The sequence below is a fragment of the Panthera leo genome, chromosome B2, assembly GCF_018350215.1.
Source record: "Panthera leo isolate Ple1 chromosome B2, P.leo_Ple1_pat1.1, whole genome shotgun sequence".
NCBI classification, from domain to species: domain Eukaryota; kingdom Metazoa; phylum Chordata; class Mammalia; order Carnivora; family Felidae; genus Panthera; species Panthera leo.
In genome coordinates this window covers 3,080,999-3,102,926 of record NC_056683.1, presented here as the reverse complement: position 1 = coordinate 3,102,926, position 21,928 = coordinate 3,080,999, and the positions used below count along the sequence as shown (strand labels likewise).

Below are 21,928 nucleotides of genomic sequence, written 5' to 3'. Positions count from 1 at the left end.
AACAGCACCTTCCTTTCCTGAGTCATGGCACCTGCTTCCCTCCTGTGGTGCTCCCGAGCACTGCCCTCCCTCAGTCAGCGCCCCTACAGCACCCTCCCTCCCTTCGTCAGTGCTCCCACAGCATCCACCCTCCCTCCATTAGGGCTCGCACGGTGGCTGCCCTCCCTCCGTCAGTGCTCCCAGGGTGACCACCCTCCCTCTCTCAATGGTCCCACAGTACCTGCCTTCCCTCTGACAATGCTCCCATGGTGCCCTTCATCCTTCCTTCAGTGAGTGCTCCCACAGCACCACCCTCCCTCTGTCAGTGCTCCCATGGCATCCATCCTCCCTCAGTGAGTGCTCCCACAGGGCCCGCCCTCTCTCCTTCTGTGCTCCCACAGCATCGACCTTTGCTCAGTGAGTGCTCCCACAGGGCCCGCCATCCCTCCATCAGTGCTCCCATGGTACCCGCCCTTCTTTAGTCAGTGGTAAACAGCATCTTCCCTTCCTCAATCAATGAAGATTATTGAACATCTACTATATTTCTACTTTGACTTAGTTTCTGTGAAGGTTCAAAACTAAGGTATAGAACCTACTTTCCATATTCCTACTGAGCATCAAGGAACCACTAGGTACTAAAAAGTCCATGTGAATAAATGTTACAGAAATGCAAAGAAAAAAGAGATGAGTGCTGATCACCATCATCACCATCATCATCCCCAGCATCACTGTCATCACCATCATCATCACCATCACCACCATCATCACCAGCATCGTCACCATCATCACTGTCATCACCACCATCATCATACCATCACCACCACCATCACCATCATCATCACCATCACCACCATCATCACCATCACCATCACCACCATCACCATCATCACCCCATCATCACCATCGTCATCACCATCATCATCACCATCATCACCACCACCACCCGACACTGTGTGTGTGCCAGGCCATAAGATGAAGCTTGAAAGAGACAGGGCTGAGAAAGGTAAACAAGAAGGGTATACTAAGTGCAGTTAGCACATGGTCAGAGTGGGAAAGCGATGTTTGCTGCAGGGGGAAACAGGCTGAGAAAGCAACAACAAAAATGCCACAAAACAGCTTTATGACAGTCTTAAACTTGTGCTCAGAGTTTTTAAATCCATTGCATAATTTGCTAAAGTAGTCTCCTATTCCAAAACCATTAAATTTGCTTAGTTATCAAATTCCTTTTAAATATTGTTTCTTTGATTATAAAACAATGCACAGGCATGACAGTAAATCTGGAAAAAAATTAACTGGTCAACTTAGTATCACAGGCTTCTGAAATAAATCTTCATATTTTCAGGCTATTGTCTCTGTAGTCACAGGAAAAAGACCAGAGACCAACAGACTTTCCTAGATCAACATTCATTTTCATTCACGTGGCCTTTACATATTTAGGTGGAAATGGCAAATACACTTTCCAATTTCATCTGTTCTTAGAAATCTGCTCAAGACTTTAGAACTGCTTTCCAGTTCCTTTTCACTTGGGACATGATAGCAACCAATTGAACTTAATAGAGAAAATTTATATTGCACCATTAAGTTTGGGTGGATTCTAGGTAACCCAGCCTTTACCAATAATTTGATTCATTCTTTTTGAGGTTTTATCCAACACCATATTCTTAATCAAGAAAAGATCCCAACCTTCCTACTGCAATAATTAACAGAATTCATATTACTTTATCTCTTAATTTCCTTGAATATTCATAGTATGTTTAATTTTGGAGGACCCATGGTAATAAATAGTGTGTAGGCCATATCTTTACTGAATCCATAATGACGGCCACATCCTCACAATGTAAATCAAAACTGCTGTAGAATAAATAGGTCACAATTTAAGAATCACCTCTGTAAAAGCCTACATTGGTAATAAATAAAATAAATGTGGATCTTAAAGATCAATTAGTCAGACCTTCAAATTTTTCAGGTGAGTAAATTAAGGTTTAAAGAGGTAAAGTGACTTACCCTCAAGTAAGCAATGCACTTAGTTAGTAATAGAGCTGAGATTAGAACCCAGGACCTCTAAAACCCATAAATGCGCTCTTCCCACTAAGCCATGTGGCCACTCTAGTTGACAGTTTTCATGATCCTTCTGTTTCCCTGGTCTCCACAGCAGCCAGACTCTCAAGGCGTTCAGAGGATTTCTCTCCAGTGTGAGATTTTTCGCGTTGAACAGAAGAGTTTTGCTTAACGGTTTTCCTACAGGCAGTATGTATATTTGCTTTCTCTGCACTGTGAATTTTCTGGTGTTTTGTAAGATACGTGCTCTGGCTAAAGGCTTTTCCACATTCATTACATTTGTAGAGTTTCTCTTCAGTATGAGTCTTCTGATGTTTTTTAAGGTCCGTCCCCCGGCTGAAGGCTCTGCCACATTCACTGCATGCATAAGGCTTCTCTCCAGTATGAATGATTTGATGTTGAATGAGGCCTGAGCAGTAACTAAAGGCTTTTCCACATTCACTACATTTATAGGATTTTTCACTAGAATGAGTTTTCTGGTGATTTCTGAGGTTCGTACTCTGACTGAAGGCTTTTCCACATACGTTACACTTATAGGGTTTCTCTCCAGTGTGAGTTCTCTGATGTTGAATAAGTGCTGACCTATCACTAAAGGCTTTTCCGCAGTCACTGCATTTATAGGGCTTCTCTCCAGTATGAATTCTCTTATGTTGAATAAGGGCTGAGCAGAAACTGAAAGCTTTCCCACAATCATTACATTCATAGGGCTTCTCACCAGTGTGAGTTCTCTGATGCTGGATATGCCCTGAGCGGTCACTGAAAGCTTTCCCACATTCATTACACCTGTAGGGTTTTTCTCCAGTGTGAACCCTCATGTGTTGCGTAAGGAACGAACTCTGGGCAAAAGTTTTCTCACACTCATGACATTTATATGGTTTATCTCCTGTGTGACTCCTCTGATGTTGAGTAAGGTATGTGCTTCTGCTAAAGGTTTTGCCACATTCCTTACATTCGTAGGGTTTCTCCCCAGTATGAGTTCTTTGATGGCGAGTGAGAGCTGAGTAGTTACCAAAGGCTTTCCCACATTCACTACACTCATAGGGCTTCTCCCCAGTGTGAATTCTTTGATGCTGGATGAGGGCTGAACAGTCACTAAAGGCATTCCCACATTCACTGCACCTGTATGGTCTCTCTCCAGTATGTGTTCTCTGGTGTTGAATCAGGTCGGAGCAGTAGCTGAAAGCTTTCCCACAGTCATTGCACTCATGAGGTTTCTCCCCAGTGTGGATGATATGATGTCGAATAAGAGCGGAGTGATCACTGAAGGCTTTTCCACAGTCATTACATTCATAGGGCTTTTCTCCCGTATGAATTCTTTGATGTTGAGTAAGATGTGCACTCTGACTGAAGGTTTTACCACACTCACTGCATTCGTAAGGTTTCTCTCCGGTATGAATTCTCTGATGTAGAGTAAGATGCGTGCTCTGGCTAAAAGCCTTTCCACATTCAAGACATTTATAGGGTTTCTCACCAGTGTGAATTCTTTGATGCTGAGTAAGGTATGTGCTACGACTAAACGTCTTACCGCATTCAGTGCACTCATAAGGTCTCTCCCCACTATGAATTCTCTGATGTTGAATAAGGACTGAACGATAACTGAAGGCCTTCCCACATTCATTGCATTTGTAGGGCTTTTCCCCTGTGTGAGTCTTCTGATGGTTTGTTAGGTGGGAACTCTGGTTAAATCCCTTTCCGCATTCGTTACATCTGTAGGGTCGCTCTCCAGTATGCGTTCTTTCATGCTGAATAAGAGTGGTGTGGTCTCTTAAGGCTTTCCCGCATCCACTACATTCACAAGGTCTCTTTCCATCACACTCCCTTTGTATAATTAAGTCTGAGTTTTGTTGGAAGATTTTCCCACGTGTAGCATGTTCACGAACACACTGTTCTGCAGGCACACACTGCTCCGAAACTATTGATTGTACAGTGACAGCTTTTCCAAATTCATTAGCTTCTATACCTCTTTCTTGGGCAGGAATTTCCATGCAGGTGACTTTGTCTTGTCCCAGATGTGCTGATTCTTAAACTGTTCTCTGGGTCTCCAGGTACCTCCCAATACAGACTTTATCTTTGTAAGTTCTTCCGTGTTTATTCCTCGGGATGGAATTTCTTTGAAAATGTCCTGCTGCTGTAGTGTTGACTTCTCGGCTTCAGGTCCAGACTTGCCGTCTGCAAGACATGAAAGTCCAAAGCTGGAATATAAGAAGCTGCTCTGTGAGGAATGGGGTCATGAAGCTGTAAACACTGAGATCATAACAACAGGGCGATGTAAATATTACCTGCTCTCTGGGGAGAAAATGCTAGTGGTGTGAAGGGGTTGGAGCTAAATCAAAGTGACCGAAGGGAATGGAGCAAACACGGTCAGGTGAGAAGGTGGTTCAGGAAAAGCCTAAACTGAAGAGATTACAAAAAAGAAGAACATGAAGATGAGGAGGTATTAGGAAAGGAGAACTGTGATCAAAGAGAAATGGCTTCTAGGGAGTCTTCTGTGAGAAAAGTACTTAGTCAGCATTGAAACTATTATCCCAAAGCCCGTTAAGAGCTCTTTAAATGTCTCTTTAAAAAACCTTTTCTTTTGGGGCGCCTGGGTGGCTCCGTCAGTGAAGTGTCCGACTTCAGCTCAGGTCATGATCTCACAATTCGTGGGTTTGAGCCCCGTGTCAGGCTCTGTGCTCACGGCTGGGAGCCTGGAGCCTGCTTCCGATTCTGTGTCTCCCTCTCTCTCTGCCCCTCCCCCACTCACACTCTATCTCTCTCTCTCAAAAATGAATAAACATTAAAAAAAAAAAACTTTTCTTTTTGAGCCTGATGTTGGGTGCAGAGAGTACATAAAAAGAAAAGCTTAAAAACAACAACAACAAAAACATTTCTTTTAAATTTGTTTTTTTGACTTACACAAAACAATACTTTTACCTAATTCCCCTTTGGTGAATAACTGCTACTGACATTACTGTTTTACATTTAATGTAAGAAGAGGGAAAGAAAAGGAAAGTTTGAATAGGGAGAAATCTACTCTTTTGCAATGAAAAATAATTCTCATGGCTTTCCAAGGACAACGTATTTCTTTTTTACTCTCAGTCATGGACAGAAAGACAAGAAACACTATGAATAGAAGACAAACAAGAGAGATGACCCTTCATCTTCTATGTTAGCGTGTCTAGAAGTAGTCTTTAATTATGGGTTCACGCTTAAGACCGAGTTACCGATGTGCTGGTTGAAAGTTAAGTGCTTGTGTGTAAGGACATGATAAATGATGGGTTTCATCGCAGGACTGCTGGGCACGGACTTGGCTGTTTCATTAGACGACCCCCAAGTGTTAGCACCTATGCAGTCTTTTACTTTGGGCTGGTAAGGTTCCCCAGAAGGGATAGTAAGCAGATTTGTTCACTTAAACATCTGTTTTCAGTGATCACGGCATATCACAGGCAAGCATTAAACACAAGGAATTAGTGGTCTTATTAACTGTATTCCCAACATTCAACGTTCATTCCTCATGTAACCCATCATTCCTTCTCCTGCCCCCAAAGTCTTTCTTTCCTTCCTTCCTGATTTTGCCCACCTAAATCTTGACCATATTTTAGAGCCCCACTCAAATTACATAAGCCCCATGACAGTCTTAACTCCCATTTTCCGGATCTCCCACAATATTTACTGTACTGTTTCAACTTCTAATTTCAATACCTAAAAGCCATGCCTTTTGTTGTTTACCCCTTATCTGATGTGCACATATTTGTGTCTCCAGGGTTACTGTTTCTTGTCTTGGGGGGAAAGAAACTTGGAAGACTCTTTTGGCTGTGGAGCTAACAGTTATTGAATTTATTCCAAGCTGACCCACAATATTGACATAGTTAATTCTCCTAAAAACCCCGTGAGGTGGAAAACAGGATCTTACTTTAAGGGAGGTTCAGGGTGCTGAAGTCACTTGCCTCAAGTTACACATAAGCCAGAATTCCAGAGTTGAATCTTAATCTCTGCTGCCCTAGGGAGCTGCCTGATGGAGCAGAGGATAATGGGTAAAGACACAGAAAATCCAGAGCTTTAATCCCACTTTTCTATGACTATCTGTGTGACATCAGGGAAGCCCTCCCATCTGGCCTCTTTCCAGTCCTCAATACCACTTACGGTGTGAATTTTTTCCAAATACTTAAGTTCTTCTCCTACTTTTGAGACGGAGGTCCTTCGTGAGCTGACCCATCACCAGTCAGCCTCACCATTTGTCACTCTCACACACACCCTACGCTCCAGCCACCCTGTGTCCACTTCCTAGCACTTATCAAGTCTCTCACGTCTCCCTGCACTTGATCTTTTGTCCAGAACTGCCCTTGAACCACCTACTGTTTGCTATGCCGATTCCTGCTCATTCTTCAGGATTCAGTTCTAACGTCACCCGTTCTAGGCTCCTTATCTATGTTCTCTTAGCCTCTGTCATCATAAAATAATTGTTCCTACAAATAATAACAGCTAATGTTTAACAAGCATTTATGCTTTGAACAATCACTGTTCTAAGTACTTTACATGTATTTAATCACTTATCCTTTACTGGAACTCCACGGGTAGAAGCTATTTTTGTCTCCATTTTACGAGTGAGGGAAGGGGCATAAACCCATAAAGCCCTGTGCACCGACCTCTAGCCACGTGTGGCTGCTGGACACCAGAAACATGGCCACGCCAAACTGAGCTGTACGCTGTATAAAATACACACCAGATTTTGAAGATAAAAAAAAAAAAAAGGAAAATGTCCCATTAATAACTTTTTATATTGATTACGTGTTAAAAAGTTTTACGCATACGGGATTCAATAAAAGATATCCTTAAAGTTAATTCTACTTGTTTCTCATTACTTTTCTTAAACATGACTACTAGGAAATTTTTTAAATGACACATGTGGTTTGCATTATATTTCTACTGGTCATGTTGGCTTAGAGAGTTTAGGGCATTTGTGCAAAGGCTGCACAGCTAGTAAGTGGCAGAGCCAGGATTAAAGCCAGCCCCAGAGCCCCTTCTTCACCACTGCTCCCATGCTGTGTCCGCACTACTCCATCACGGCACCCACCAGTGTTTTCACTGGACGTTGAGCTTCTGGAGGTCACGGACTAAAGTCTTTAACCTCCGAGCCCTCAACTCCTGGCATGGTTTTTGGCGCACAGACTATGCCTGACGAATGCTTGGTGAGTGGACAAATGCTGGTGGTTTTCTTATGAGAACGCCCCAATGACAGCCGTTTTTAAAGATAAGTCCGGCCAGGTGTGTGTGTGTTTGTTTGTTGTTGTCCTTTTTTGGCAACCAAGCCCTAGAAATTACTTAAAGCTAAAGGTGTGTTAAAGCCATTACCCTAATATTTGGAACAGTACATGTTTGAGAGCATCTACTGTATAAATGCTAAGAGGGATTTTCAGCCCGTAAACCACAACAACCACTGGAGAACAACTTTTCGCAGATACCCGTTATTAAGAGGCACAAACAGAAACCACTGAAGGAACCCACGGAGGAGTCAGAAAATCAGGTGAACTGGAGCTCTGCGCTGTCACGCACAGCATGAGAAGGTGGGTTCGTGAAGGACAGCGAACTCAATAGATACAAGGAGGCTAAGGAAATCAGACTCTCCTGAAAGAAAAGGAGTGACGCTCTTTGTAAGTGCACTGAGTACGATGGGGAGAGACAGCCAACTCGTAGAATACGCAGACACGGCGGGCATGCTGGACTTCTGACACTGGGAATTTAAAACTACTGTAATTAATAAGCTAAATGGTCGAATGGAGAAAGTAGACAGCAGGCAAGAGCAGATGGGCGGTGTAAGCACAACCAAAAAGACATGCTAGAGATTTAAAACACAACCAGCAGAAACGAAGAGTGCCTTCGAAGAACTCACTAGCAGACTGGACACCGTTGACAAGACCGTCTCCAAGAGAATGCAGCAACGGGACCCCCAAAACCTAAAAAGCAAAAAGCATAAAGTCGGAAAAAAAACCAGAACAGACCCTTGGGAACCCTGTCCCAGGTATCTCTTCGTCTGGATGTTCATCTGTAACCTTTATCGCATCCTTGACAATCCACTAAATGGTCAACCTAAGCGTTTCCCTGGGTCCCGTGGGCTGTCCTGGCAGATGATCTAATCCAAGGAGGGAGGTCATGGGACCCTCTGACTTGTAGCCAAGTCAGACGGGTCGTGGGCAATCCGGGGACCCGCTACTTGCCACCGGCATCTGAAGTGGGGGGGCCGTCCTGTGAGACTGAGCACGTACCCCCTGGGGTCCTCGCTAGCTCTGATTAGGGTCCGAACTGAACTGGACACCCAGCTGGTGTCACAGAGAATTGCACATTTTACCATTATAATAATGCCTCCTGATTATCTTTCTCCTTCCAAGTATTTTTAGGATACCTCTGCTTTTGGTGCTCGCTTCGGATACCTCTGTTTTGGAATAAATGACTGAATGAATAAACCTTTATTCTTTCAACCAATATTTATTGAACCCGGTGCTCAATACTGACAATACAGAGCTTAACAAAACATGGTACCTGATCACACAGAGCTGAGTGTCTAGGAGATAAACAATAACCAAATAGTCACACAAACAAATATGTAACTATAGTTGTGACAGGTGTCATAGAGAAGAGTCGTGTGAGGCCATGAGCGTCTTTAATAAGGCGACCTGACCTGGTCGGGGTTTCGGCGGGGTTTACTTGAAGAGACGATGCTGGGCTAAATCCCGAGGGATCAGTAGGAGTCACCGGGGCGACAAGATAAAGAAAAGCGCCCCAAGCAGAGGAAGCAACAGCTGGTGCGAAGGCAGCATCACTGAGACACTGAAGGATGCCGCGTGCACGGAGCAGACAAGGTGTATGAATGAACGGGGGGGGGGGTGGGGGTGGGGGGGGTGGGGGGGGGTGGAGAATGCCACTGCAGGGGGAGAGGCCAGCTCTGGGAGGTCACAGCCCGGGCAAGAGCATACAGTCTTCAACCTGACACAGGAAGAAGCCATCTCAGAGGAGGGGACAGAAGATGACAAAAGCAGATCTGGGTGCTAGAAAGGCTCTCTCTCTGGCAGGGAGTAGGAAAGGCCAGAATGGACACGAAACAGTACTGGTGTGGATGCTGCAGAAATCTAGGTGAGATGAGAACGCGGATTAGAGAGAAAGTGAGCAGAGACAGAAAGAAGGGACACATTGGCAATACGCGTAGGAGGCAACGTTGACAGGGCGTGGTGACAAGCTGGACACACAAGGCACACTGACAGACGACCAAGCGTGTCTTTTGGATTTTTTTTTCCCGATTGTTGCCGAAGCGATTAAGTTCTTCAGGATGAAGGAAAATGACACCAGATGGAAATTCTGATCCCCACAAAGAAATTTAAAGTATTAGAAATGGTAAATATCTGGGTAAATTAAAATGTAAGAGCTTGCTTTTATCTAATTTTTAATCATACATACGACTATGTAAAGGAAAAATTATAACACTGCCTAGTACAATTCATAACATATGTACAGGTAATACATGAGCCAGCTAGAACAAAAGAATGGAGTGTGGTAATTGGACCTATGTGGTTGTAAGGTTTCCACATTTTTGCGGGAAGTGAAATGTTAATGCTAAGAAGACTGAAGAATTAAGGATGTATATTGTAATCCCTAGAGGAACTGCTAAAAATAATAATGAAAAGGAGAACAGCTCCTTTTTAGCACAGCTAAAAAGCTAATAGGAAAACTTAAAACAAATATCTAAAAGTATTTAAATGGTCCACAAAACAGAAAAAAGGAAAATCAGGGGAAAACAAAGGGATGAACAATGGTGAGACAAACCCAAACGTACCAGTAATTACAGTAAATTCAAATAGTCGAAACCAGGGGTTGACAAATTATGGCCTGAGGGCCAATCTGGCCGATACCGGTTTCTGAAGATAAAGTTTTACTGGATCATAGCTGCACCCATTCATTTACACACCGTCTACCGTGGCTTTCTCTTTTTTTTTTTTTTTTTTTTTTTAACGTTTATTTATTTTTGAGACAGAGAGAGACAGAGCATGAACGGGGGAGGGTCGGAGAGAGGGAGACACAGAATCTGAAACAGGCTCCAGGCTCTGAGCTGTCAGCACAGAGCCCAACGCGGGGCTCGAACTCACAGACCGCGAGATCATGACCCGAGCCGAAGTCGGCCACCCACCCGACTGAGCCACCCAGGCGCCCCCCCGCAGCTTTCTCTTTATTGGCAGAGTTGAGTGAATGGCCCACCAAGGCTGGAGTATTTACCATTTGGCTCTTAAAGAAAAAAGCCTGTCTAATCCCCCTCTAAGCTCTCCGATTAAAAGGCAGAGATCAAGATAGAGAAGACAAACTATATACTTTCTACAAGAGACATTACTTCCTATGTGAAGTCATAGATCAAGGGTAAATGGATAGAGACAGATTTATTATGCAAACTGTAAGAAGGCTGGATGGCTATATTGTCAGATAATAACAGATTTCAAGATAGAATATTGTCAGAGCTGAAAAGGGACGTTTCTTAATGTTCAACAGCCATCTCTCAACAATTGACCAAATGCACTTTAAAAAACAGTAAGGACACAGAAGATCTGAATGACGTTGCCAGACACCTTGACCTGTTTGCTATTTAGTACACAAATCCAACGACTGCTGAATCCACACTTTAAGTCCCCAGGGGCATTCACTAGGACAGACCAGATGCCAGGCCAGAACAATACTCAGTAGGTTTAAACAGATGGGAATCAGCAGCCGAGCTGAGACTTGCCCTTCTAGCCACAATGAACTTCTAGCCACGGTGAAATAACAAGAAGCAGGTTTATCCTCCTGCCTGGAACAACCAAGAAATATATGAACAATGACAAAACTTGAGGTGACAATATGGATTTCGACAGAGGACAAAATATATAAAACAATGGTAAGATACCAGACGTCCAGTAATAACGGTGACCCCTGCCCTGGTGTGGTAGGCAGCCTGTGAGATGACCCTCAATGACCCGGGACCCATTCCCAGCCTTGTGTAATTCCCTTCTCTTGAGTAACACGCGTCAACCAATAAAATATTGCAACACTGAGGGAATGATGAGGTTACTAAAGAATGTTATTTCCGTCCTGGTAGTGGACTCTTTCTCTTGCTGACTCTGAAGAGGCTGAAACACTGGAGGTCTGTGTGGCACGGAACTGAAGGTGGCCTCCATCCACGAGCCGACAAGAAGCTAAGTTCCTCGGTCCAAGAACTCAACAAACCGAATCCTGCCAACAACCACTTAAGTAAGTTAGGAAGTGAATCCTTCCCCGCTTGAGCCTTCGGATAAGATCCCAGACCTCGCTGATGCCTTGATTGCAGGCCTTGCAAAAGACCATGAAGTAGAGGATCCAGTTAAGCCATGTTCCATTCCTGATAATGCATGTTGTTTTAAGCCTGCGAAGTGTCGGGGGTGACTTGTTATATAGCAAGAGATAACTAATCTCTCCAACTGCCTGCCTGCAGAGTTTCCAGGCTGTAGCATAGGGTTAGGGGATCCATATGTAAGAACTGAACAGGGGGAGTGCGGAGTCTGGGGAGGCCTATGTGGCCAGAGTTTGCTGAACAGAGTAGTGAGAAAAGAGACTTGTAGAGAGAACTCTGGAGATCTTCAGAGGGCCCCCCTCGAGTATTTAGCAAGGTGTACATCACCATATGCGTGTGAGGAAACTACTCAAGGCCAGGAAAAGAACTACTTAAACGTATTAGAGGTAATGGTGCACAGAGCTCACACAGGGCCCATTTTGACAGCCAAACTAGGAAACTGCACGATACACGAAATACTGCATTGAATCCACAGAACGGTCGTCTTAGTATGAGGAAAAAATTAGCCCTAGGCTGAGAACTGCTTTGATCCCACTTAACAAATCTTAAAAGCAAGACCTGGAAGGATCAAATTGTTTCCAAGTATCCCAGATAAAAGCTCAGAAATACCTTTAGGAACACAAAACTACCTAGCACTCAAAAAGAAAAATTTATAATGCTTGGCATCCAAACAAAGATCACTAGAGGAAAAAAAAGAATAAAATTACAACCCACAATGAAAAAGAATCAGTCAAATGAAACTAATCTGAATGAAGAGAGGTGAGAATTACAATTAATACAGCTACAGTCCACGTGTCCAAATAAGTAGAGAGCAGTGGAGGAAATTTAAAAAAAGGTTCAAACAGAATTTCTAGAAATAAAAGACTAATGATCAAGATGAAAAATGCACTGATGGGTCAATGGCAAAGTAGACACTGCAAAAGTAAAGGTTAGTGAACTTCAGATAGCAACAGAAACATTCCAAAAATAAATAAATTTTTTTTTAAAAGAATGAACAGCATATCAGTGAGGTGGGGGGCAAATTTAAACAGACTAATATTTGTGCACTTGAAATCTACAGACTGGGGGAGTGGGGCAGAAAAAGTATGTCAGGAAATAGTGGCCGAAAACTGTACAAATCTGATGAAAACTACAGACCCACAGACCCAAGAAGTTCAACAAATTCTAAGCTCAGAAACACGGCGAAAACTAAACCAATGCATGTAATAATCAATTTAGTCAAAACTAGTGATAAAGAGAAAATCTTAAAAATCAGCCAGAGAGAAAAAAGACACATTGCATACAGAAGAACACAGACAACACGTCAGAAACCATGCGATCAAGAGGACGATGGAGGAACTTCTTTAAAGTTCTTACAAAGAGAAAACACCTGTCACCTTAGAGTTGTATATACAGAGGAAATGCCTTTCAAAAATGAAAGTAAAATAAAGGCATTTTTCAGATGTAAGAAGACTGAGATCATTCACAATATATTCTCTGAGAAAAATGGAATTAGCAACCAGTCACAACAAGATATCCAAAAAAATCGCCATATAATTAGAAACTAAACAGTGCTAAATCAATTATTCAAGAAATTATTATTTTTAAAATTTTTTAAGAAGTGTATTTATTTGGCAAGAGAGAGAGCAAGTGCATGTGCAGGCACAAGCAGGGGAGGGACAGAGAGGAGGAGAGAGAATCCCAAGTAGGCTCCGCACCATCAGCGTAGAGCCCGATGTGGGGATCGAATTCGCAAACTGCGAGATCATGACCTGAGCGGAGATCACGAGTCAGGTGCTTAACAGACTGTGCCACCCAGCAGCCCCTTTATTTATCTTCTTATCAAGTTATAAGAAATGTAAGAAAATATTTTGAACATAATGATAACATACATAACAAATCAAAATTTGTGAGCTATAGCTATAGAAGCACTGAGTAGAACTGTCCAAAATAACTTCGGAAATGAGGAAAACTTTCTGTCCCTGGGCTGTCAAATACAGCAGTGGCCATAAGGATTTGAAATATGGCTAGTACAAGTAAGGAGGTGAGCGCTTAATTTCATTTCATTTTAATTAATTTAACTTTAAATAGCTACCTATGGCTAGGGGGTTCTTCAATCGGGACAATACAGTTCTAGATCTTGATTTGGTAGATGTTTCACAACCATAAACAATTGTTGAAACTCAAACCATTCAAATAAAATTGATGAAGATAATTGTATGTAAAATACACCTCAAAGCTGGGCAAAAAATAGGAAGGGTACAGTTGCAAAGGTGTATAAACTATGAAGAGGGAGAAGGGAAAATTAAAGGTCTTGGAAATGTAGGATGGATGGGATCCAAGGTGCAGACAGAAGGGCAGACAGCCCTCTACTAACATGGGAGGGATGAAGAATGTGATGACACAGATCTGGGCAGATTTATGTTGGTTTCAGGAGGGTGAAAGGGTTCTCAGCCGAGAGACTGTATTTTCCTTGCCATCTGTGAAGAAAATAGAGCGGTTCAAGGTTTGAGGAGGCCAGAACTGAAATCTTCCTTACACACAACCACAGAGTTTTGTTTCTGTTTTCAGTGATTATTTTGTTTTCAATGATTTTTCTATAAAGGCAACTACCATCGAAATCAAGGTACTTTGTTCTGAGTTTTTACTAAGATTCGGTCAGGTTTTTTTTGTTTGTTTGTTTTTTGTTTGTTTTGTTTTTTTGGGGGGGGGGGCCTGAGTTGCAGTGCGTTCCTTTTTCTTTCTCCTTTATTCTAAAGTTAGGGCATTATATAGCCTTAAGAATTATGTACGTTAGTTTTACCCATTTCATAAATTTCATTTCAGGATAGAAATGAGGGCATTCCACAATACTTGTGATAAAAAAGGGCCTGCTGAGTCTGAAAAAGTGGAGAACCACGGATACGCTGGGTCATTTAACCTCACAGCAACTCCCTGATAAAGTTACTCAACAAAGTTAAGTAACTGGTCTCAGGTCACCGCACAATCAATAAATCTCAAACCAGCATTCAAATTCAGACCGGTTTGCTTTTCAAAACCAGGCTGAATGAAAACTTATGTTCACAGAAAAACCTGTACCTGAACATTTAGAGCAGCATGATTCATAGTTACCAAAACCGGGAAACAATCTAAATGTTCTTTAACAGGTAAGCAGATGAAAAACAAACAAACTACCGTCTATTTAGTGGAATATTACTGAGCGATACGGAACTCACACAAGACAAATGAGTCTCCAAGGCCTGGTGCTGAGTGACAGAAGCCAGCCCCAGGAGGTTATACAGAGTCAGATTCCATCTCTAGGACGTTCTGGAAAAGACAAAAGGAGAGAGATGGGGCACGGTCTGCGGCTACCGGCGGTTAGCAGTGGGGGGCAGGGGTGACTACGATGAAGGCAGCAGTGGGGGCAGGGGTGACCACGATAAAGGCAGGTCGTGTGGCGAGCATCCTGCGGGTGCTGGTGGCTGCACCTGTCCGTACAGCTGTTAGATCGGCACGCCCCCCTGCGGTACGGTGACTTTGAAACTGATCAAACCAGGCCTTCTTCCTTGAGCCGCGAAGGATAAAAGGCCGGCGTGGGAGGAGGGGTCCCGGGGAGCGACACCGGAGGGGCTTTGCTCGGGGCTCCACACAGATCCCACCTGTCTCCCCACCTTCGCGAAGAGCTCCTCCCCTCCTCGTGCTGAGTCCCCGGGGAAGCGACAGGACAGCTGTGTCCCCACGTCCCGGGCCCACCTCACCCCCACACCCCGCCCGGCCGAGGTCTCACCTCTCCCGCCGGGGCCTCTCGCAGGCTGCCTCCCGGCGCTACCGCAGCTCTGCTCCCTCAATGGCTCAGGGGGGGGGGGGGGCGAGTCCCCTCCGCTCCTCCCTGCGGGACCCCCAGGCCGCGCGTGGGACCACCAGGGCCGCCAGCGCCGGGCTCCGAGGCCCGGAGGCCGCCTCACCCGGGAGACCGAGCCCCTCGAAGACACCGCGCAGATCCGGGCCCGGGGGGGTGGGCGTGCCGAACCCCGACCCCGCCCGTCTCGAGGGCCACAGCTGGCGCAGGTGAAAAGGCGACTCCCCGCCCCTTCCGAAAGGGCAAGGCCCTGCGAAACTTCGGGGCCTGCGGGACCTGACCCACCAGTCCCGAGCCAGGGGCACCGACTACCGGGTCCCGGTCCCAAAGGAACTACGCCTGAGCAGCTCTCGGCTCCACAGGACCCGCTCTTTCTCCGCAAACATTTCCCAGCCACGTCTGCGGCTGCGCGGACTCGGCGGGTGGGGGGGGGGGGGGGGGCGGGTCTGCAGACGTCCACGTGACCCTAACTGGGCGGGGTCTGGGCGTGGCCGCTGGGGAGCCGGACTTGTCTGGGAGAACGTTCGGTATACTGTCCGGGTCTGGTCGGTGCGGCACAGCCTCGGGGAGTGGGGTTTTCTTGAGTAACTCGCGTGCAGTTTAGTTCCTCGGTTTTACAGCACTGACTCTGCTCTCGTAAGCGAAGGAGAAAGGAAGCCTCCTGCTATCGTCCCTCGACATACATTGAACCACTAAAATCCCAGAGCCACAGGAAAATCAGATTCCATAGCAACAGGCAATGATTATTAAACGCATACTGTGTGCCAGGCACTCTTCTCCGCGCTTTGTATGTATTATCTCGTTTGAGAAAGCGAAGTCAGCTCTGCCATTAACCAGACTCAGATGACACGGATAGAGCCTGCTGCAAAGCTAACAGCAAATATTTCTCCCCAATTGGTCATACATATTGCAGTTGTGAAATTTCAGGGTTTTTTTTAAATTTTTTAATCTTTATTTATTTTTGAGAGAGAGACAGCGTGTGAGCAGGGAGGAGCAGAGAGAGAGAGGGAGATACAGAATCGGAGCTGTCAGCACAGAGCCTGACGTGGGGCTTGAACTGTGAGATCAGGACCCGAGGTGAAGTTGGAGGCTTAACCGACTGAGCCACCCAGGCGCACAATGATCCTCTTTAAAGATTTCCTACGTTCTTACTAATGGTATGCCCACCTTTGCCTTGCTACTCCTTTTTTTTTTTTTTTTTTTTTTTTAAGAAAAAACTAGTAAGAAATCTTCTTTACTAAAATCAGAGACCGTCAGAAACTATTTGACATCGTTCTCAGGATACATCAACATCCCACTCTTGCCAGGGGAATTCGAGCCATTTTCAACAGAAACAATCTCTATTTCCAAACCGGGTGCAGAGCTTCAGATACAGCATTTTCACACACAACATGTCACGTTTATGTTAACTTGGAGATTTCTAAAACAACAGGCCTGTGTCTATTTTTTAATCCAGACCGACCTTGCATTGAGCCCATCAAAAAAAAAAAAATGCTGCTTTATTTAATTTTACCTAAAATTTACTCTTCCTCGAAATCCTACAATAACCCTGCTTCATTCTTTGTGAGATGTTCCATGTTTCTACTGGTAAAGGTCTACCTTGTTCAGCGAATGAATAAACCGAATTTTGTTGGACTATACATTTATTCCTGGTAGTCCTTATCAGATGTGTTTTAGCACATTTCACCTCAAAACATAAGCTCCAACAGAGACTGGCACATTGTAGATAACCAAATAATTTTTGAATAAGTGATTGATGTCATTATTATTAACCTCATTTTACACATGAGAAAACGGTCTCAGAGAGGTTAAATACCTTGCCCAAGGTCACCCATGATTTGGCTACAGGAGCTCACTTTTTTTTTTTTTTTACAGGAGTTCACATTCTTAATTGTTGCGCTGTGTGCCCTAATGCTCACCCAAGATAGGTGGTGCTTAAAATTTCACAACTAGCAAATGGCCAAACTAGGATTAGAGTCCATGTCTAATCCCAGTCCAATTATTCTCCTACTCTATCTACTGTGGTGTGTGTGTGTGTGTGTGTGTGTGTGTGTGTGAGAGAGAGAGAGAGAGAGAGAGAGAGAGATGTACACTCTAGCTCATCTGCTCATCTGCCTGACCTTGGATAGACACCGATATTTTTACCAATAACAATATCTCCAAGATCCAAACACTGTCATATTTAAGATGGAAAGTCTCAGATTCCATCCCTCGGTAAGGTATAGCCTTGATGTTGCTTGTTCATTCTAACAGTGAAGGAGGTGAGTGAAAGGGCCCAGCACTGAGAAGCACCTTGGTGGCTGTAAGAAGTCAGTAATGAGCAGAGAAGAACACCTCCTGGTGCTGAACAAGTGTCATCTCTGAAAACGTCTTGTTCCTCCTTCAGTGGATGAACCTGAAAAGACAACCATCAATGGATTCGTCTGATCGTCTCTCTACATTTCTTAAGTCTCATATCCTTACATCTAATCAAGCCTCCGAGAATGGGCGGGATTTTGAGACCCCTCAGTGTGAGGCACTCTCTCTCGGCAGATGACAAAAGGAACATCTGAAAGAAATCAGGGACAGTTAAGAGAGTCAAACACAGCTCAGAATTATCTAGAACGTCAATGCTCCCAAATGAAAAATTGCCATGAAGATTCAAATAAAGCAAAATTGGAAAAACAAAAGCAATTCTATCTGGAAAAATTAAAAACTATAAAAGCATTGTCAGCATAAACTGGGAAAGATGAAGGCTCATGACCTTCAACAAGGCCGCAGAACATGGCAATGTATATACATACAAGTGTGTATTGTGTGTGTGGAGAGAAATTGATGGGGCTGAGCTTGACTCTGGATCCTACAGTCTTGCAAATCTAAATAAAGAGCTCATTTTACAAACTTCTCAAGAACGTGTGCATGTTTTAAAGAAAAAAAAATCACATGATCTGAAAGAGAAATAATAGAAATCAATGGGCTGTTCACATAACATTTTTTTCAAATATTTATTGAGAGTATTTTTAAGTATACAGGTGAACGATGTGACAAATGTATACACTTGAGTAAGCACCATCCCCCATCATGATCCAGAACACTTCTGTGTCTCCAGAAGGTTCCCTGTGTTCCCTTGCAGGCAGGATCCCTCTATAGAACATTTTAATGATTTCCCATTGAATATATGAAACCAGAAAAAAATTTTTTTAACGTTTATTTATTTTTGAGACAGAGAGAGACAGAGCATGAACGGGGGAGGGGCAGAGAGAGAGAGAGACACAGAATCCGAAACAGGGTCCAGGCTCTGAGCAGTCAGCACAGAGCCCGACGCGGGGCTCGAACTCACGGACCGCGAGATCATGACCTGAGCCGAAGTCGGACGCTTAACCGACTGAGCCACCCAGGTGCCCCGAAACCAGAAAATTTTTATTAACATATTTGGATCATTGATTCTATAATAAAAATTTATATGCTATTTTGTTAGAAGCTATGTCTCTTGGCATTTGTTAACCAACTTTAACTGATTTTGCCAATGAAAAATAACATTATTGACTCTTACGTAATCCAACTACCCCAAATGCCAGCTGCTAGAGTTGTACCAAAATAACCATCATCTCATTACCTCATCAATGAATGGATTAAATTGAAGTTAATGGGGGGTGCCTGGGTGGCTCAGTCGGTGGAGCGTGCAACTCTTGATCTCAGAGCTGTCGGTTCAAGCCCCACATTGGGTATAGAGATTACTTATTTTTTAATTTTTTTAATGTTTATTTATTTCTGAGACAGACAGAGACAGAGCATGAGTGGGGAAGGGGCAGAGAGAGAGGGAGACACAGAATCCGAAGCAGGCTCCAGGCTCCCAGCTGTCAGCACAGAGCCTGATGCGGGGCCCGAACTCACAAAGCATGAGATCATGACCCGAGCCCAAGTCGGTCACTCAACCAACTGAGCCACCCGGGCGCCCCGGTTATAGAGATTACTTAAAAAAAATAGAACATTTTAAAAATGAGAGCGGGCAGAGGAATTATTGAAAATATTGAAATGAACAGGATGTTAATTTAATATGTTCATTTCAAACTTTTATCTATTTATTTAAAAGTGTATGGCCCAGGGGTGCCTGGGTGGCTCAGTCGGTTAAGCATCCAACTTTTGGTTTCAGCTCATGATCTCATGGTTCAAGTTCAAGGCCCACGTCGGGCTCTGTGCTGGCAACGTGGAGCCTGCTTGGGATTCTGTCTCTTTCTCCCTCTCTGTCTGCCCCTCCCCCACTCACACTGTTTCTGTCTCTCTGAAAACTAATAAACTTTAAAAAATAAAATAAAATAAAATATATGGCCCCGGGAACTTCAGTTAGGTGGAATCAATAGATATTGTTAACTTTATATGTTTTTCCCCCCATAAATATTAACTGATCCTCTCAATGGGCCAGGCACTGTGCTAAGTACCAGAACACAGAAGCGTGGACTCTATCAAATATGACGTGGTCTGTGTATTAATTTAAAAAATAAAAGCGCAACCTAACAAATGCCTGGAGCATTGTTTCGCCACCCACCATATGTATATATACACACACAGGCCAATGTCCCTGATGAATATAGATGCAAAAATTGTCAACGAAATATTAACAAACCAAATTCAACACTACATTAAAAGGATCATACACCATGATCAAATGGGACTTTTCCCTGGGACGCAAGGATGGTTTAACACACACAAATCAATAAACCACATTAATAGGATGAAAGACAAAAATCGTGTTATGATCTCAACAGATGCAGAAAAAGCATCAGACGAAACTCAACACGTTTTCATGATAGAAAACACTCACATCGGGTATAAGATGAACACACCTCGACATAATAGAGGCCGTATATGAGAAACATGCAGCCAACATCGTACTTGATGGTGGAAGGTTGAAAGCTTTCCCTCTGACATCAGGAACAGGCAAGAGTGTCCCCTCTCACCATTCTTTTCAACATAGTACCGGAAGTTCTATCCAGTTAGGCAGGAAAATGAAACAAAAGGCATCCAAATCAGAAAGGAAGAAGGAAAATCGTCTGTTTGTTGATGATATGATCTTGTATACAGAAAAAATGTCACACAGTCCCCAAAAATGGCTGGAATGGGAGCACCTGGGTGGCTCAGTCCGTGAAAAGCCTGACTCTTGATCTCAGCTCAGGTCTTGATCGCAGGGCTGTGAGTTCAAGCACCGCGCTGGGCTCCACGCTGGGCACCTACTTAAAAAAACTGAAGTTAATGGAAGTTTAACTTGTATTTTCCACTTAATGTTATTGAACACTAGCCTAAAGACTAGACAAATAACTTGTATACGTTGCCATTGTTTCTGTTGTCAACGTATGGCTGTATTATAACTGTTGCCATACAATTTAGGGTATATTTTAAATTGTGTTTGAATTCACACTGCTTAATAACAGCCAACTAAAACCAAATAGAAGTAAGTCTGGGGAGAGATGAGGGAATCAAGTTTCACAACTCATCATGTTTAGGTCCTTTCTGGTTTCTTTCTCAGATGCTGAGGGGATCTCAAGGGAACTCAGATTTACGATCATCTTACCTTCTGACCTGAGGCCCAATCTCTTAAAATGATGTGACCTTACTGAAATATGGATAATTAGGATCCATTCATGAAGCATGATGACGTGGTACTTTTTAAACCAAGTGCCAAGTAATAAGAAATAGGCTCAGAGATAACTAACTGTGTGTCTTTCCTAATCTTCTACTTCTTTACTAGTATGTTCAAAGGAGAGAAGATAGTCTTCAAAAAGCACATGCCTAGAGCCTGAAGAATTTATTCTTATAAAACACACCTTGAAAATCACTCTCTTCCCATGTTGTCTTTCCGTCTTAGATAAGATCCTGTGGTGTTGGAGATGAGGAAGTGAAGAGAAGCATAGTGATGAATGGATGGCTCTGTGTTGGGGATGAGGAAGTGAAGCATAGTGGAATGAATGGCTCTGTTTAGGGGTTCAGCCATTTAAAAGATGTCCCCTTGCTTCTTCAGGTCCTCTGGAATTGTCTCTGTCACGGGTGGGAAGACTTATGTGATAGATACTTGGATTCCCGGCTTCTCTGAATAGAACTTGTGGAAATAGAATTTGGGGTGATCTTCTCAATAAAAAAAGTTTCTTAATTTTTATTTGGGTGCTTCTGTTTCCATTTGGGGCACTCTTTTTTTTTAATTTTTTTATTCAAGTATACCTGGCATATGATGTTCTATTAGTTTCAGGGACACAACATAGTAATTCAATAATTCTATACACTGCACAATGCTCACCATGATAAGAATAGTTACCAGCCGTCACCATACAACGTTATTACGAGATTTTTCTACTATACTCCCTATGCTGTACTTTTCATCCCTGTGACATATTTGTTCTATAAGGGAATTTCTTTTTTTTTTTTTTTTTTAATTTCAGAAAGCTTCCGAAGATGAGAGCATAAAAAATCTGGCCAAAAATGTATTAATGAATGATGTAAGCATTTAAATGGAGTCTCTCTATAAAACACTGATAGAAAGCTGAAATATCAGAACTACACAGTACCCGTCCTCAAGTATCTTACAAAATTTATTTGGCAGTATCTTGCTCACAACGCTAACTTGATCACCTTTCATGAAATATCAAGTCTTACTTAAACTTTCCTTGTTTTACCAGTGAAATCTTTGATCTCTGGTGATGGCTGACATTTACGTGAAGTCATTAATATATTCATCACATTCACAGAATTTCTAGGTAGCGCGAGTTATCGGATGCTTAAAG

General features: G+C 43.3%; 1 protein-coding gene across 2 annotated transcripts; it reads right to left on the bottom strand.

The window, feature by feature from the left end:
- Window positions 1–874: 874 nt before the first annotated feature.
- LOC122219344 (zinc finger protein 883-like) lies at window positions 875–15,559 on the bottom strand. Of its 2 annotated transcripts, XM_042937527.1 has the most exons (4): window positions 15,105–15,559; window positions 14,554–14,644; window positions 7,907–7,970; window positions 875–4,206 (listed from the first exon to the last, which is right to left on the bottom strand). In XM_042937527.1, the coding sequence occupies exon 4, from the start codon at window positions 4,020–4,022 to the stop codon at window positions 2,100–2,102; it is 1,923 nt and encodes a 640-aa protein (XP_042793461.1). In that variant the 5' UTR covers window positions 4,023–4,206; window positions 7,907–7,970; window positions 14,554–14,644; window positions 15,105–15,559; the 3' UTR covers window positions 875–2,099. The 2 variants fall into 2 exon arrangements, 1 of the variants encoding a protein (XP_042793461.1); XR_006202350.1 differs by lacking the exons at window positions 875–4,206; window positions 7,907–7,970 and adding an exon at window positions 13,167–13,818.
- Window positions 15,560–21,928: the final 6,369 nt, after the last annotated feature.